Source organism: Balaenoptera acutorostrata, chromosome 1 (assembly GCF_949987535.1).
Source record: "Balaenoptera acutorostrata chromosome 1, mBalAcu1.1, whole genome shotgun sequence".
Taxonomy (NCBI): Eukaryota; Metazoa; Chordata; class Mammalia; order Artiodactyla; family Balaenopteridae; genus Balaenoptera; species Balaenoptera acutorostrata.
In genome coordinates, this window is record NC_080064.1 from 75,640,129 (window position 1) to 75,658,190 (window position 18,062).

At 42.5% G+C, this 18,062-nt stretch overlaps 1 protein-coding gene across 11 annotated transcripts in view; it reads right to left on the reverse strand.

Moving 5' to 3' along the window:
- DDAH1 (dimethylarginine dimethylaminohydrolase 1) overlaps positions 1-18,062 on the reverse strand; it is a 252,938-nt gene that overhangs the window by 138,275 nt on the left and 96,601 nt on the right. Inside the window, exon 1 of one of the 11 annotated variants that reach the window (XM_007173037.2) lies at positions 7,422-7,861. The exons of 9 other annotated variants lie outside the window; for them this stretch is intronic. In XM_007173037.2, the coding sequence (XP_007173099.1) occupies positions 7,422-7,724 (303 nt within the window). In that variant the 5' untranslated portion in view covers positions 7,725-7,861. Of the gene's footprint in view, positions 1-7,421; positions 7,874-18,062 lie in introns of those variants that run through there. One more of the 11 variants, XM_007173038.3, reaches the window with a different exon arrangement.

An 18,062-nucleotide genomic window follows, 5' to 3' on the forward strand; every position in this document is an offset into this window, starting at 1 on the left:
ACGTGGTAGGAGAAAAGATGGGAGTACAGTTAGAAATGGAGTGTGCCAGGCAGCCAATTCCCTCTGGGCCCCAACCAGGAAACGCGGTTAAGGATGTGGTTCTCCTGGTGAACTTGGAACTAGGAACTGAAATCTCAGAGATCAGGGGGGCACAGGCGGGCTTTTCTCAATCCTGCATCCTTCCCAACATGAGTGAAATTAATTTTCACTGTACCACCACCCTCATCCTATCTCACAGTGCCCTCTATCTCTGAAGGCTGCCCCTCTCTGCCTTCCCCTGGTTACTTCTAACTCAATTATCACTTCTTCTGAGAAGTCCTGGTATGGGTCAGACCCACCCCCTGGAGGTTCTATAGCACCAGACAGAGCTCTGTCATAAAACCCTGTCCTCTTGTTCTGCAAGTGTCTGCCACTGGTCTGCCTTCCTAGCTGGACTGTGAGGTCCTTATGGGCAACGGTGGTACCTAATTCACCTACATCTCCCCACCACCAAACATTGGGTCTAGACAGTTGCTGAAGGCACAAACATACTACATGAGTGATGCAACTATCGTGCCTTTACCTTCAAAAACACAGTCATTTTTAACGCAATCATGGCACTCATCATCACTGCTAGAAGCAAATTAGAAAACTTCAATATTTCTTAAACAAAAGAACAAAGGAATCAAAGCAAACATATTTTTAATGAAGTCAAAGATTTACTTACTCACACATATTCAAATCAAGCAAAATACTGATATATTCATCTTCATTAGAATGACAGCTTATCCCATAAGCCCATCTAGCTACAAAAGCAGACTAAAAGTTGTATTCCCTTTAATTTGCTATGTTAAACTAATTCAGGTTTGATTTGTTGGGCAAAATTAAACCAACCCTATACTAATTTGTACTTCTATCTTTGTAGTCTGCTGTGCTCAATTCTCTGGTCATACTTGCTTAGATGATCTAGACATTTAGAAACAGCAGTCTAAAGTCTGGTGATTTATTCCTTTCTACGTGCTACTACCCCTCAGCACTCAGTTTCAGGAAAACAATGTATATTATTACATTATTTGACAATGACAAAGTAAACTGGGATGGCATTACACGCACACATTTTTAAATGGGATTTGTTGTTTGAGATTACTCTTGCTTGTCCATTTGGATGAAAAGTGCCTGTTTATGAAATGCACCTGAGGACTCTGACAGATTTAATACCTAATATCAGTTTAAGAACAGCAGTGAAAGCCAACTTCAAAGGTCAGGGGAGCATTTTGATGCAACATCAGGGATTGCATTACAGTAAATATTTTTCTACTACCTGGGGTGAACAATGCACTGTGTTCTGTATAAGATATAAATGAAACCTTTTCTCATTAAGATTTCAGCTATTTTATCCTTTATTATGGCACCTCTTGATTAGGGGAATGAACTCTACCACGTGTCCAGATCTCCAGTCAGAAGACTAGGCTTTCTGAAGTGGTTACAGATTTAAACAGCAAATGCCATAAAATAAATAATAACCATCACTCATTTCTTAAACATGCATTTCCAAATTTATATTGAGGTTCATGAATAATTTATTTACGATGCAAAGACAGTAGAAGGTAAATCTTTTCAAAAGTCTTAAGTAGATTTTTCTGTGTTGTGGTTTGTATTAATGGACTGGATACCTAATTTTGAAGAAATCTGAGCTCAATAAGAATTCAAAAACATGCAAAAGCAATTTCCCAGCATATGTGAATTATAAGGGATCCGTCCCTGCCTTCTTAGCCTTATAATGATTCTAGGAATCTCTGCAGAAAGTTCATTTTCAGCTAATACTATCTAATAGAAGACACTCCCTACTCATCATTATGTTCTTTCTTTTCAAGGCTTTCAAGATCAACTGCATGGGAGTAGATTACATTATGGGATGCATCCCAGTTCCCAAGACACACGTCAATTTCCAAACGTTTATTGCCAAGGCCATGTAGAAGAGTCGGAAGAGAAACACCCTGAAAGAGAGCAGCTGTTCTAACCAGTTGGAGGTGACAATTTATCAAGAACCGTTTAATCTGCCGCCATGTGAAGAGCCTCCAGCGCCTTCACGTTCCAGCTTGGTGAGAATCAGGGTAATTTATAATTATGGTTTAGGGCAGTTTACTCACCTGAAGTTAAACAGAAGTTTGAGGAAACATGTGCATTTAAAAAAGCAATCATCCAATAGGCCGGTAAATAAGGCACAATTATGCATAAAGTGTGCCCGGGCAATTTGTGGGTTTCATGTAAATGCCTGAATTATTTTTTTAACTAAAATGAAAACAATCTACTCTCATTTAGGAGAGGAGGGAAGTAAAATGATTCACTTAGCTAATATCCAAGTTATATTGTATATCGTTAGTGTGTAAAATGATATTCAGGTGGCAGTTTTATACTGATTAAATGATCTATTATGATTAAGTACAACTGGCAACAAGCACTTCAAGCAAAAAAGACCTTCATACTTTCATGAGAAGCTCAGTTCTGCCACTTATCAGCTGTGTGTGACTTTGGACAAGTTACTTAACCTTGGTTACCAGAGACTCAGTCTCCTTATCTTTTAAATAGAGCTAATAATAACACCATCTTTTGGGATTCACACACACACATAAGTTGGCTGGTCATTAGACATGGTCTTAAGGCTCACCTTGCCTCTGGGATCGATATAATTATGCTTTTTTCCTAACCAAAGAATAAACCAGGACCCAAATATGTAAGTCCAAATAGTTAAGTGCCCCAATAGAAGGGGAATTACTATGCAAATACGTATTGCTTACCTTTTCCGTTTATGCCTTCCTTTCCCCCCCTCAATGTTTATTTTTACTTTGGAGATTTATTACTTTGTGCTAAGCATATTGCCTTCTTCCTAAAGAGGTCCCTAACAGTGCAAATGCTCCAGGCAAGGATAATTAAAGCCATTATCACTTTGTGAGAATGAGTTTGTGTGCTTTTCTCTTAGACGGAATACCCCATATACTAATACCTGGTACCTGGGAAAGGATAAAATGGCTCTGAAAGGGAGGTGAAAGGGCACAGGATATATTTCCCAATTTTCCTTGAGTAAACTCTGCCAGTTAATCATTTATTAAGTACTAAAAACTTTCTGGGAAAAAAAAAAAAAAAACCTCAAGAAAATGGCATTAGTAGCTGCCTCTGAGGAAGGGAACTGGGTAGTCAGGTACAAGGGTGAGGTAAGGGGGGCAAGACTTTCTTTTTTTAATAAATTTATTTATTTATTTATTTATTTATTTAGGGCTGAGTTGGGTCTTTGTTGCTGTGCGCGGGCTTTCTCTAGTTGCAGCGAGCGGGGGCTACTCTTCATTGCGTGTGCAGACTTCTCCTTGTGGTGGCTTCTCTTGTTGCGGAGCAGGGCTCTAGGCGCTTGGGCTTCAGTGGTTGTGGCTCGCGGGCTCAGTAGTTGTGGCGCACAAGCTTAGTTACTCCGCAGCATGTGGGATCTTCCCGGACCAGGGCTTGAACCCATGTCCCCTGCATTGGCAGGCGGATTCTTAACCACTGCACCACCAGGGAAGTCCAAGACTTACTTTCACCGTGTATCCTCTTGTACCTTTTGAATTTGGTACTGCGGACATGTACAATTGAAACAAAATTTTTATTTTTTAAAAAACCCAATCCTCGCACACTGTCATAGCTTTTAGATATTTGCTTACTGGACTCTGACGTTTAGAAGTTAACTTTTTTTTTGTCCCTCTAAAATGTAAGCTGGATTCATTTAAAATATGATTGGTTTCTTAAGGCTAATTTATTTGTCTTCAAAATATTAAGCATATTAAGACATTCATATTCCTGAAGACACAAAGTTCTTAGACAAGTAATATTATTTGCTGACTTTTTTATATGCAGTTTTCTTCACTAAAACTTAAGCTTGCTGCAGACAGGGTCTATGTTTTATTAATCTTTTTATTAATCTTTATTAATCTTTTATTAATCTTTATTAATCTGGCCCCATTATGGCAAACACTGAGCTTTCACAGAAGCGTTACTTTCTTGAGTTTGGTTCTCAGTCCTTTCTTCCAAGGAAGAAAAGTAATTAAATATAACATGATGCTTTGATTAAGAAGAAACTTCTCAGGATTTTAATAAAAACAAAACAACAACAAGAGACAGAGGCACGGAAAGGGAGAGGGAGAGAAAAACACTTATAAATCACCCATAGTTGTAACGAAACTTGTGCGACTCTACTGATTGGAAATGCTTGCAAAACACCAAATATGTCATAATGAGGGAGAACGAAGGTTGACCTAAAATCATGAACAAATTTGTTCAACAAAATATATTTGCTACATGATTATTGTGTTCAAGGCCCAGGGGATAAAATGTTGAACAACGCAGACATGATCCCTGCCCTCACAGTTTTCATAATAGTGGGGGGTACAGAAAGATAAACAGGCAATTACCATATGGTATGATAAATACCATAACAGGGAGTACAGAGGTGCTCATAAAAGGCCAACCAATCTAATGTTTGAGAAGGTGAAATCTAATATCACAACAGTTGGGACTAGAGCTTTAGAGTCCTGCAAATCTGAGTTCAAATCTTGGTTTCACTAGTTCCACTCTATAACCTTGGGCAATTTATTTAATCTCTCTAAGACTCAGTTTCATCAACTTTTAAACAGGAATAATGATAGCAATGAGCTCAAAGAGGTGATGTGAGCATTCAATGAAACACATGTCATAAATCCGGCACAATGTCTGGCAAATGGCAAGCACCCAATAAAGATTAGCTAATAATATTAATGGTAAGAGTAAGCTGAGAACTGAAGCATGAGTAGAAACAGCCAGGTAAAATGCAGGAGAAGAAGGAGGAAGAATGTCCTGGGCAAAGGAGGAATGTACACCCATAAAAGCAACAGCATGGTGAGCTTTAAAAAGAACCTGGCTTGAGCCAAGAATTGGGAGGCACCTCAGGTGGGGTCAGAGATGCAACTGAAGCTGGAAAGGCAAAGCAGAACCCAGCTCAATGGGTTTATCAAGCTCAGTGGAGGCTCCTCTAGAATTTTAATCAGAGGAGGAACAGTATCAGATCTGAGTTTTAGAAAGACCAGCTTGGCTACAGTGTGGAAAATGGAATGCAGAAGGAGAAGACAGGAGATCAGTGTTAATAATTTTAATATAATGCCTCAGCTGTTGTGGAGTTTCAGTTAGGGAGTTAGGTGTCACATATACGTATATACATATATATATATATAAAACAATCCAAGAAGTCCTTGAAGTAATTATTGTCAGCTTGCTGGTATTAGCTAATTAGCATTTCATTAATTCATTTGTTCATTCATTTAACAAGAATTTATTAACTTCAATGTAGGCAGCAAACTGTGAGAGATTTCAAAGAAATCTCTGAAGCACCTCACCCAACATGACTGCCCGCATTCCTCTCTCTGGCTGGAAAGCCCATTACTCTGGGAACCCAGATCAGGTGCAATGGCAAAGGTGTTTTGGGGAGGGACCACACACCTGCAGAAAACTTGAGCTGGGAGGCAGTGCTAATGAGCAGATTAGGCTGGAACCTAAGGCATGAAGAAGACTCCCCTTCACCTTTGGAAGGGGAAATGTCACTGTAACTGCATCAGTGTAAAGTAGACTTCTTACTGCTCAAGGAGTAAATCTTCCACGACCCACTGGAAAGTGAATAAGAACGACCAACACTTATGAAATGTCCTGTCCTCTATATTTCTGATGGATTAATAAATTATTACAATTCTATGAAATAGGTATGATTATGTCCACTTTACAGATGAGAAAACTGAGGCAAGAGATACTCCCTAAGGTCACAGAATTAGATCCAGTCTGATGTTCTTATCCATTACAGTATGTGGCCTCTGGCAGTGGGCAACCAGCCTGAAGAGTGAAACCCATTTAAAAACGTATGCCTCAAAATCTGATGGGGAGACAGATCACTGCCCACTTTAGTATCAGGAAGGCCAAAATTTGAAAGGTTTTATTATAGCAATAAAATGAAATGGATGATTAAATATATGACAGTCTCTTAACATGAAATTGGACCAGCCTCATCAAATGAGTACCATTTTGAAAGGGTTTTTAAAATCTATGTTACTCTTTTAAGCACAAACCACAGCTTTGTCATATGGCCTAGGACACATTAGAAAGTATTCAAATGGGGTTACATGCTTATCAGTTTAAAATAGAGTGGGTCATCTCACACGTTCAAAGATGGAGAGGTGGCAAAGGAGATAAAAGAGCTAAGAGAATGAGACCTGTTACTCTTTTGGTTTTCTGCTAAGGCAGGGTGAAAAAAAAAAAGCTGACTATCTTAGTGGGAAATAAATCAAATATACTTATTCTCTCAGACCAAGCAAAGTTCTAGCAGCCAAGTAATGAAGCATGTGGAGGATAAGCATATTTTAACTACAAGCTTTATGAGGCATTTCCAATGTGAATCGAATAAAGGAAAAATAGGGAGGGAAAATCCTTAACCCTCCAGATATGAAAGAAATCACCAGCTTCTTGCAATGCCACTTGATGCCAATAGCAACCAAGAGTCTTGACCCTGGGCTCTTAGCAGGCAATGAGAAGAATCCCAGGCCAGACGGCATTTTAAAATCCAATCTCACTCTTGTTTGTCTCTCCCCACTAACCTACCTTGTGTTTAAAGCAATCACAGACATTTTCACAAACTGCAATATTTTAAAGTAGTCACCATCCTCTGAGAACACAAAAAGCTCTAATTGCTATGAACTTTAAAATACAGAGAATAAAAATTATTGAATTTGTGAAACCACCATTTCCAATTAAACACACAGACACATACACACTCCCAACACCCTACAACGAGTTCCGCTTTTCAAACCCAAACACCACGGCTCAGCAACAGGCCAGTCTTCTGCCTCAGCACTTGCCAGTCCCTTTTTGCGGGACTCACTCTCCACCACCGAAAAGTAACTCGGGACGACCCAGGTCTGCGGGCATCGACCGTTAATTCATCTGGCCCTCCCTGCTCCCAGCTCCTGGCAGGACTTGGGGGTTTAGGGTCATCAACCGGACCCACGGAGCCCTCGCCCAGGCTCCGCCCGCCCGCTTGGAACGGCACCTCTCCCTGCCCCCGCTCCCTGGGAAACGAGCAGAGTTGCACTGTCTTCGCTGCTTCTTAATCTTTACAAATAAAAATGCCTGTGAGACGGATTCCCCACCCCACCCACCTGCCCAAGTCCGCACCACCACACTCAGTCGGCTCCCCTAGAAGGCATCCAAGCTGCGCCGGGAGGCGTGAACAATGAACTTCTCTCTCTCGCACACACACCGTCTCCCCCAAATGGGAAGTTCTGAACTAGCCCGGGGGCCACTTCCGCGATTCCCCCCGCACGTCCGGCTCGGGCGGCGCGGGAGGGCCCAGCGCGCGTCCCCGGCCGCGCCCCTCGCGTCTCCGGGCGGCTAGTTACCTCCTTCCTCCGGCTCGGCGCCCCGGGGCGGGTGATGAGGGCCGTCTCCTCGCACACCACGGCCACGTCCTCCACGAACACGCAGTCCGGGAGGCTCTCGTCGGCCGGCAGCTGCACCACCTGCAGCCCCAGCTTACTGCCCAGCACGCCCACGTACAGCTGGTGCTGCCGCTCGGCGCGGGCGAAATCCACCTCGTCGCCCTTGGTGTGCCTCAGCGCGTGCTGGCCGAGGGACTCGGGCAGCCCCCGCACCACGACGTGGGTGGCCCGGCCGAAGGCGGCGGGATGGCCGAGCGAGGCCATGGCTCGGGGAGGCGGCGGGGGGCGCGGCAGCCGGGTCTTCCGCGGGCAGCGCGCGCCGAGCCTGCGAGCGCCCGGCGGCTCCCCTTGGCAGCAGATGAATGTGGTGCAGCGGGAGCCCCGCTCGCGCCCGGAGCCCTGCCCGCGCGACTGAGCATGCCCAGACCTCCGGGCGCCGGCCCGCGCGCAGCCCGCGCGCCCACTTGGCACTCTCCGGTTTGCGGCAGCCGAGGCGGGAATTGTAGTGGCGAGCATCGCACGAGGAGTGGGGCCGGAGGCGGCGGCCGAGGAAGCCGGCAGCGCAAGAGGTGCGCGCCGGTGAGGGGACCTCGGCCAAAAGGCGCCGTCCCCGGACTTGACGTTACCTGGGTTCCGCCGCAGGTGCACACCTCACGTCGACCCAAGGCGCACTTAGAGAGCGGGCTATGTTCTGGACAGAGCGACTGTGGGGTCTTCTTGGTGGTCGGGAAGCAAAGGATGGGATTCCTTTGTGGATAGATACTTTGACCTCTCTCCCTACTCTCCTGCTCCCAGGTTGCCCAGCACGCGGTACCACGCCCCACCTCCACCCCCAGTTCCTAGCGTGAGAATCTGTCTTCGCACCCAAGTCCACCTTACCTTGACTTTCTCTGCAGATGACCCCTCACCCCACGTGAGACTCTAGATTATTAAAAGAATGTTATTTCTTCCTGTCTGAAAGAAAGAGGAGGAGCCCAAGAGACACATATGTAGAGAGACATAGACACATGGAAACTCACAGTATTTCAAGGACAATCCGTTCTTACGAAGAATGTGATTCTGTTTGCCTACAGGGCCCGCAGAGGTAGGGAGGCAAAGACCAAGTGTGCTTTCCTCCACGATAGATGTGCGCTCACCTTGAGCAGTTTCAGACGTGGAGCGTCAGAACGCTTTTGGCACTGGGAAAGAGGGTTTCCAAACTCCTCCCTTGCCTTTCCCTCAGGCCTGTACAGACTCCGTGGAATTCCCAAGATATTTGTTGAACGTTTCTTTTTTCATGCCCCTCAGGGAGTTCCTTTCCCTTCTTAATGGTACTAAGCTTCTATTTTTCCCCTCTCACGCATTGCAGATTACATAATCCATGGGTTCTGCACTTTATGAGGGGAAGATCCACTTCAGGTAGTAACTCCAAAATAATCTCAGGTAATAATCTTCTTTCCTCACGTTCTGTAGCATATTTCTAATTTTAAGATTGATTAGATCATAGAACATTAGATTTGAACAGGACCTTAGAAACCCTCTCATCTAAATTCCCACTCAATGTTCTGGAATTCCAGCTAAAACATCTATGACAGTGACCAGACCTTTACTTGAACATTCTAAACCTCACTTACTTGCAAAGTGTATTCCACTTTTGAAGAGTTATCACAGTTAAAAATTCTTCATTGTGGGCTTAAATCCCACGGGTCCCAGTTCTGCCTTCTGGCATTACCTGCTAGTATTCTTTCACAAGACAGCATTCACATATCTGAAGACAGTTCTGCTATCTATGCTACCTGACACCGCATCCCACCCGCCATCCTGACCCACTCCAAGCCTTGATCCTGAACCACCAAAAAGTAACTAGTGATTGGTTTCTAAATCCCTTCAACATTCTGGTCATCTTCCTTTTGATACACAGTGGTTTGCCTGTATCCCTTTTAAATCATGGTATCTGGAATAGAAACAATTCTTCCTGTGGTCTGACCCGCACAGACTACAGCAGGACCCTTATTCCAGGTGCTAGGCTTCTATTAACACTGCCTAAAATTGTATTGGCTTTTTTGGTGGTCCAGTGCCAAGGTCAAGGCCACAGCCTTTTTGTCAGAACTCTGATACCAGTTTTTAGGATATGTAGGTTTCTAGGAGAGATCTAGCTAAGGATCCTGGAACAGTTGTCCCAACTGAGCAACAGAGGAGATGTGATCTGCCTTCTCTCCCCTCTCTCAAGGGTGACTTGAATTTACCCAGATGACATGGCATTTCTCAGCTTTGAAAGTGAGGGGTCTTAAGTGAAGGACAGCTCTGACCCTGACACTGGGGAGTGGGACCAAAAGTAAAATAACAAACCTTTGAGACCTACTGGGTTCTACTTCTGAGGCAAAACTCTCAGGGAACCCATGCTGATACTAAATTGGCACCAAATTAGTGTCCAGAAATCACTTGATGGTGTTCTCAGCGGGGGATTCCCACCAATGCTACAGGTGAAACTTACCCCATGTGCTGAGCTTGCCCAGGCTAAAGTATGGGCCTTTTTCCCCCCATTACCTAACATTGAGGTTTCATCCACCTCCAGCTGGTCTCCACCTAGCAAACTTAATTCATGCCTGTGCCTTGTTAGAGCCTGAATACTTTGCCACCAAGTGCCCTGAGCCTAATTATAAACAAAGTCCCGTGTATCCACTCTGGGCTCATGTCAGCCCAGCAGCCAATTAAAACCTGAAAGATTTTTCCTATAAACTGGTGTTAGCCCTATCTTTCCATACTGAAATTGGGCCACTTTTTTTTTTAATCTAATTTTGCAGTTATCCCTATTAAATGTTATTTTCATTCCAACTTGCCTCATTTTGATTCTGTCATCTTGTGCATTATTTATTACCTCTAGTTTTGTGTCATCTGAAATTTGATAAGCACGCCTTCTGTCTCTTCTAAGCAGTTGTCCAAAAGTGTTAGAATGTGTATATTGGTGAAAAGAATAATAAAGACACGAACTCCAGTAAATCACTTCTTACATGCCTTCCTGCTTGAGTGATAAAGGACCACTTTTGGGAAAATGGAAATGGAATAAAGCCCAAATGGAAAATGGGCTTTATTAAGTCTAATACATATATAAATTCATTTTCCCTACAGATATTTATTGAGAATTCTCAAGGCACAACACCATGTTATGTACTTCAGAGACATACGAGAAGCATTAAAACATGATCCTTGACCTTGAAGAGCTTACTGGGAAAATAAGACATCCAAAGTGAGAGCTATGCTAAGGGCATGTGAGAGATACAATCAACAAAGTGCTATAGGAAGTTAAGAGAAAAAGAAATCACAGTGGCTAGTGGGAGTGGAAGAGAGCTGCTTGAAGGTGACTGGACTTGGTTTAGGCCTTGAATAATTTTTAGGATGTGAATAATTGGAAGGATAGAATGAGAATTCTAAGGAAAAGTATGTGCAAAAGCCAAATGCGTGTTCAAGCAACAACAGATCAGTTCAAATCCTGTATGTATTGGTTAAGATAATTCTAAGATAATGCTGTAACAAAATGACCCCAACACATATAGTGGAATAAAGTTGATAGAAGTTCATCTCTTGTTCACTTAAAGGCTAACACAGAACGTCTTGATTGGTTCCTGACTCTTCTCCAAGTAACATGCAGGGGTCTGGCCTTCTTCCATTTTGTGGCTCCAGGACTTTCAAATACGGCATCCAAGTTCACCACGCTCACCTTCCTCAAGCTGAAAGAAAGTCACCGAGCATTCAGCACCACGTGTGAGAGGCTTAATGGGCCAGGCCAGGAAGTGGCCAGGAAGCATATCACCTCTGCTCACTTTCCTCTGGCTGGGACTCAGTAACATACAGCTTTAGTAACCAAAGGGAAGAGCTGGGAAATAGTCTTCTATGAGCCCAGACAGGAGACGAAACAGGTTGGGGAAACAGCTAGCTGGTTTATGCCCCAGAGTACAATGGGGGAAATGGAAAATAAAGGTAGAAAGGTAGGCTAAGCTTTCATCACTTGAGCAGTGGACGGACATATGGTGTGGAGTCTGAGTGTAGCTTCTGAAGCCAAACTCTGTGGGTGGAAGCTTGGCTCTGCTATTTTCTTGTTGTATGATCTTAGTTGTGTTACTTAAAAGCTCTTTGCCTCCGTTTCATCCTAATTTATGAAATTGGAAACAGTGAATCCATTATCATAGGGTTATTAGGAAGATTAAAGTTAATAATACAAAGTGCTTAGAAAAGTGCCTAGGATAGTATCTAGTACCTAGTAGTTGCTCATTAAATATTATTCATTGACAGGTTTTGAGGGTTTTTTGTTTTAGCTTTTGGGTTCTTTTTGTTTGCTTTGTTTTTTTGTTTTTGTTTAATTTTATTGGATTATAGTTGATTTACAATGTTGTGTTAGTTTCAGGTATACAGCAAAGTGATTCAGTTATACCTATATTCATTCTTTTTCAGATTCTTTTCTCATACAGGTTATCACAGAACATAGAATTCTCTGTGCTATACAGTAGCACTGACAGGCTCAGAAGGCTTTGAACATGATTTCCTACCTAAGGCCAAACCACATACATCCATTGAATTATCAGAGTCATATAGGTATCTTAATGCTTTCCAGCAGAACCCATGGCCTTCCTAGGTTGATAGACCAAATCTCACTCACAAGTGTAATCATAGGTTCAGTACACATTTTTGAACCTTTGCTACATACCAGGTACTGGGGATGTAATTGTGAATTACACTGTGAGACTTATGGTCAAATTGCTCCTTTTTCTCTTCCACACATTTCAAGATCTTTGTAACTAATTCCCTGTTTAAATTCCCTCTATTTGAAATACCTAGAGCTGTTTATATTCTCCTAGCTAGACACTGACTGATACAGAGGCAGTTTTTCTTTTCCATGGATAATATCTCTGGACCTGCATTTGAAGTCAATTTTAGATAGCAATTATTTCAGGATTAAAAGAGACATTCCTGCCTTACTCCTTTCTTACTCCATTTTTAGCAAATACAAGATTTGCTTTCACTGGGGTTGGGTGTTTGAGGGTAGGGGTTGGAGTCCTTAAAGAGAATGAGGGCTCAAGTGTCCTCATCCATCCCAAGTACTAGAAATACTAGATCAAGTAAATACCATAAGTCTGCATTCTTCTTTTTTTTTTTTCCATAAGTCTGCATTCTGACACTAAGTCCTGACTGCTGCCAGATAAGAATCATTAAGTTTGACACAAAATGATTTACTGTGGAGGAAACCGACTGCTGCAGATTTCCTTTGACATACAAGCAGTGAGTTATGTTTGGTCGAATGGGCAGGCAGCATTTTACAAACTAGGAGATGGTTCCAGGATTCTGGTTCCTGAAGTCAAGATGCATACCCTCCTAACCTTGGTTTCTTCAGCTGTCACCTGGGAATTCATTCTTTAAAGAAATATTTACCAAGCACCTGCAACATGTATGGAAGAGAAATACATAAAAGCAGTGAATAGGCATAATAAACCTGACTTTGAGTCCTGGCCCTCCTGCATTCTAGTTGTGTAATCTTGGTGTGCCCAAGACCCATGCTTCACTATTTTCTGTCTTAGTCTGAGCCCGAGAGGACTGACCTTCATCGACTGTATCACCTGGGATCCCGTTATTGTTGGCTTTGGCCAGTGGGCGGCACTTACAGGAGATGGGAGGGCAAGAGGAAAGGAAGGTTAACATATTTATTCCTCTTACTCCCTTCCTGCTTTTTCATGGTTCTAGCAACAACCCTTCTATAACCATAACTTCTGTCTGGTGGTCCCTCTTTTTGGCGATTCTAGATCCTGGCTGGTTTCTCATAACCCTATGTAACTACTTACATGGAAGTAGTAAACAGCACACTTTAAAGTCCTCTTTTAAGCACACGATATTATGAATGTTAAGAAAAAAAGGGGGCTTCCCTGGTGGCACAGTGGTTAAGAATCTGCCTGCCAATGCAGGGGACATGGGTTGGAGCCCTGGTCTGGGAAGATCGCACATGCCGCAGAGCAGCTAAGCCCGTGTGCCACAACTACTGAGCCTGTGCTCTAGAGCCCGCGAGCCACAACTACGGAAGCCCGCGAACCTAGAGCCCGTGCTCCACAACAAAAGAAGCCACCACAATGAGAAGCCCGCGCACCACAACGAAGACCCAATACAGCCAAAAATAAATAAATGAAATAAATAAATTTATTTTTTAAAAAAAAAGAAAGAAAAAAAAGAATGCAAAGAAAAGGCAATTCAGCATTTTCAGAAAGAGCATTTGGCAATATTCAATGCATAATGAGGCTGTGCTTGGGGCCATCCACCCTCACCAGCTTCTCAAAGTATTTGCTGGCACTGTGAATGCTGGTCAGAGTAGTTGCAGAAGGGATCAAGGGATCCAACATAACCGTGACGTAATGTTTGACGTAAAAATATCGATGAAAGCAGCAAAGTGAGAATTGCTAACGTCTATGCTCTGGAAAGAAGTGGCCAATTTACTGCAGCTGAGCTTGAACTGCTTAATGATGTTCCTTAAATGATCTCCATCTAAGGGTGGTAATGACTTCCTGTTTTTGCTAGTCTCTGGGTGCCTCAGCATCCCTTATTGGTTCTCTTTACTCTGCCCACACCTCTAAAAACAGTCTCCTTTTAAAGGAAATACTGGGTTGGCCAAAAACTTAGTTCGGTTAGCGAACACATTGTTTGATAAAGTTCTTCATGAAAATGAAAAATGTCTTTTATTTTTACTTAAAACCGAACGAACTTTTTGGCCAGCCCATGATTATTAAACGTTCTCCTCAAAATTCTTAGCTGAGTATGCGATTTGTTTTTCATCAGGGACTTCACTTGTGTGAGTCACTTGAGTTTATGTGTAAGTGGGTTGCATTGAAGCTGAAATGTGACAGCATGTACGAACGGTTGCACCTGGCACCAGGAAGTACTCAATGAATGACAACCACTAATATTAGTAGCTATTGCGCTTTTGTGCCAGACACTATGATGAATACCAAAGTTGCCATCTACCTCTGTGTAAAATGCCCATTTCTACCACTCAACGTACTCACGTCCTTTAAATGAGATAACACATACGGTGCCTACCTCAGTAACAGGGCACAGTGTAAGCACTCAGTAAAGTGCTCTTGGCTCTTCAAAGCTCACCCTCTCTCACACAAGCAACATTTCCCTTTTCTGAACTTCTGTAACTCTGTCTATATTCTTCTTTTTATGCTGCTTATTACTTTCTCTTAGCAGTGTAATAACCCATTGATGCCAGAGTCATCTAGTTCATTATAACCACATCAGGGGCTAATGAGATCATCAAAGTATCCTGAAAAGTCCGAAGTACTACATAAATGTATTGAGTTTGAATAACAAGTTTGTGATGTATTATGATGATATGCAGACGTTAGTGTGACACTGCCATTTAATCACTTTTTTCAGTTTCTCAGAGCTTTTTGCAATATTATCTTTCCAGAAGTATTTTCATGATTATACCATACTCAAATACATGTTTGTGGGGATGAAATAGATTGAGGTTCTGATAAGCCCCCTTCATTTCCTTATGAAATGAAGTTGCTTCATTTTCTTATGAAGAGCAATGAAATGTTAGTTTTGCAATACCAGGGAATTGTCATATTTGCTCATTTGGTATCAACCCACAATTGTTTTAACATAGGATTAGATCACACATGTCCCAGGAATTCTCCTTCCAGCTTTCCTCTTTTGCTCAGTGATACTGCTCTCTCCTGGCTTCTTTTCTCTAGCTCTCTGTCTCTGATTCTGTTTCATTGCTTTTAAGTGTTGGTGTTTCCCAGAGGCTAGATCTCTAGCTTCACTCTTCTTTCCTCCAACTTTAAGTGCTCCCTCCTATGGTTGGACTAATCTAGGCCCATGACTTCAAACCTCACCTCAATGCCATCCGTGCCCAAACTATCACTGCTGGTGCTGTGGTCTCTCCTGAGCTTCAGAACTGCCGGGGAGACATCCCTGTTTAGTCCCACAGGAACTCCAAAGTCAACATGCCCAGAACAGAGTTCATCGTGATCTGTCCAGTCTGCTCCTTCTCCCCTTCCATTCTCTTGTCCATCCACACAGATTGTTGTTCAAGCCAGTTTACTGAAGCTTATTCTTAGCTTCAGTTTCTCCTTTGTCTACAAATTTAATCATCAATCAAGTCTGACAGATCAGTCTCCTTAAAATGGCTCAAATCCATCCATGTCTCTCCAGCCACTCTGCCACCACCAAGTCCAGAATATAATCATTGGTCTCTTGGATTATTGCACAGCCCTCCTATCCAGAGTGGTCTTTCTAAACTGCAAATCTGACCATGCCACTCTCTTGCCTAAATCCTCCAGCGGCTTCCCAGTACCCTCAGAATGAAGTCCAAATGCCTTATCATGGCCCACAAGATACCCCTCCCCAACCTCATTCTGGTCACTTCCCCATTTTTCTCTTATGTGGGCCTCTGCACATCATATTCTATCACCTGGAACGTGCTTGACCCCATCCCTGCTTGAGCAACTCTTAATCCTTCTTTAAGACTCAGTGAAGGCACCACCCCTTCCAAGAAGACTTCTCCCCCTCCCCTGCCCCAGTCTGGATGTGGTAAATGCATAAATGGGGAGTTTGCAAGCCTCTAGTGGTTTTATGGATAGTCTCACCATCCCTGTTCCCTGAACACTTACTGCTGAGGTGGTTGTTACACATTTCTTATTTCACCCGTCACCTATTTTCTCCTCTGAATCATCTTTTCTCAGCTCCTCCTCTTCATGAATTCACTTTTCTCACTCTTCTTTCCAGTTATCTATTGCTACATAACAAACCACCCCCAAACTTAGGGGCTAGAAACAATCTTTCTATTTTGCTGATGATTTGTGGATCAGGAATTTGGGAAAGGCTTATCCAGGTGGTTCATCTCGGATCCTCATGGACTTTGTCGGGGCAGCTGGAGCTGGAGGGTCCACTTCCAAGATGGCTCCCTCACTCACATCTCTGCTGCTTCCCTGTTCCTTGGCCTCTCTCTCTCCATGGGAATAAATCTCTTCCTCCAGGACCTCTCCATGTGGCTTGGGCTACTCACATCATGGTGGTCTCAAAGTAGTCTCCCTTCTTAATTAGCTGTTGGCTTCCTAGTGGTGATAAGTGGATGCTGCCAGGCCATTTAAGGGCTACACACAGAACTAGTATGGCATCATGTCTGCCATCCTGTATTGGACAAAGCAGTCACAGACCTGACCAGATTCAGAGAATACGACACCACTTCTCGACGGAAGGAATGCCCATCATTAATCAACCACGTTCTTATTCTCCAGTTCTGTTATTATTCCAGTATAGTATTTCTATAACTTTTTCAGAGAATTTGCCTTCCATTTCCTGAAGTTTCTAACTTTTTCTGAATTAAAATCAGGGTCCATACCATAGATTTATTTACACAACTAGCTCAATTTACTGACTAGTGCTAGGCACTAGTACTGTCTTGTATAGAAGATGGCTATTAATTAAACACCATATAATTCAATACTTACAAACTAAGTGCTAAAAATGGAAAGGACTGGATACCCTGGGCATGTATAATAACAAAAATCCCATCTGTCTGGGGTATCAAGAGAGGCTTTCCTGAGGAGGTGACTTTTGAGCTGAGACTTGAAGTCTGGGTACGTATTAGTTAAGATTGGAGAGAACATTCCAAACTAATGGAGCATATGAGCAAAGACAAAAACTGAGAGGGAGCTCATCAATGAATTTGTTAAAGATGCAGGATACAAAATTAATACACAGAAATCTCTTGCATTCCCAACCACTAACAATGAAAGATCAGAAAGAGAAATCAAGGAAACAATCCCATTTACCATCCCATCGAAAAGAATAAAATACCTAGAAATAAACCTACCTAAGGAGGCAAAAGACCTGTACTCAGAAAACTAGAAGTTACTGATGAAAGAAATAAAAGATGACACAAACAGATGGAGTGACTCTTGGATTGGAAGAATCAATATTGTGCAAATGACTATACTACCCAAAACAATCTATAGATTCAGTGCAATCCCTATCAAATTACCAATAGCATTTTTCACAGAATTAGAACAAAATATTTTACAATTTGTATGGAAACACAAAAGACCATGAATAGCTAAAGCAATCTTGAGGAAAAAAAACAGAGCTGGAGGAATCAGGCTCTCTGACTTCAGACTATACTACAAAGCTACAGTAATCAAAACAGTATGGTACTGGCAAAAAAACAGAAATACAGATCAATGGAACAGGATAAAAAGTCCAGAGATAAACCCATGCACCAATGGTCACCTAATTTGTGACAAAGGAGGCAAGAATATACAATGGAGAAAACACAGTCTCTTCAATAAGTGGTGCTGGGAAAACTGGACAGTTACATGTAAAAGAATGAAATTAGAATACTCCCTAACACCATACACAAAAATAAACTCAAAACGGATTAAAGACCTAAATGTAAGGCCAGACACTATAAAACTCTTAGAGGAAAACATAGGCAGAATACTCTGACATAAATCACAGCAAGATCTTTTTTGATCCACCTCCTAGAGTAATGAAAATAAAAACAAAAATAAACAAATGGGATCTAATTAAGCTTAAAAGTTTTGCACAGGAAAGAAAACCATTAACAAAACAAAA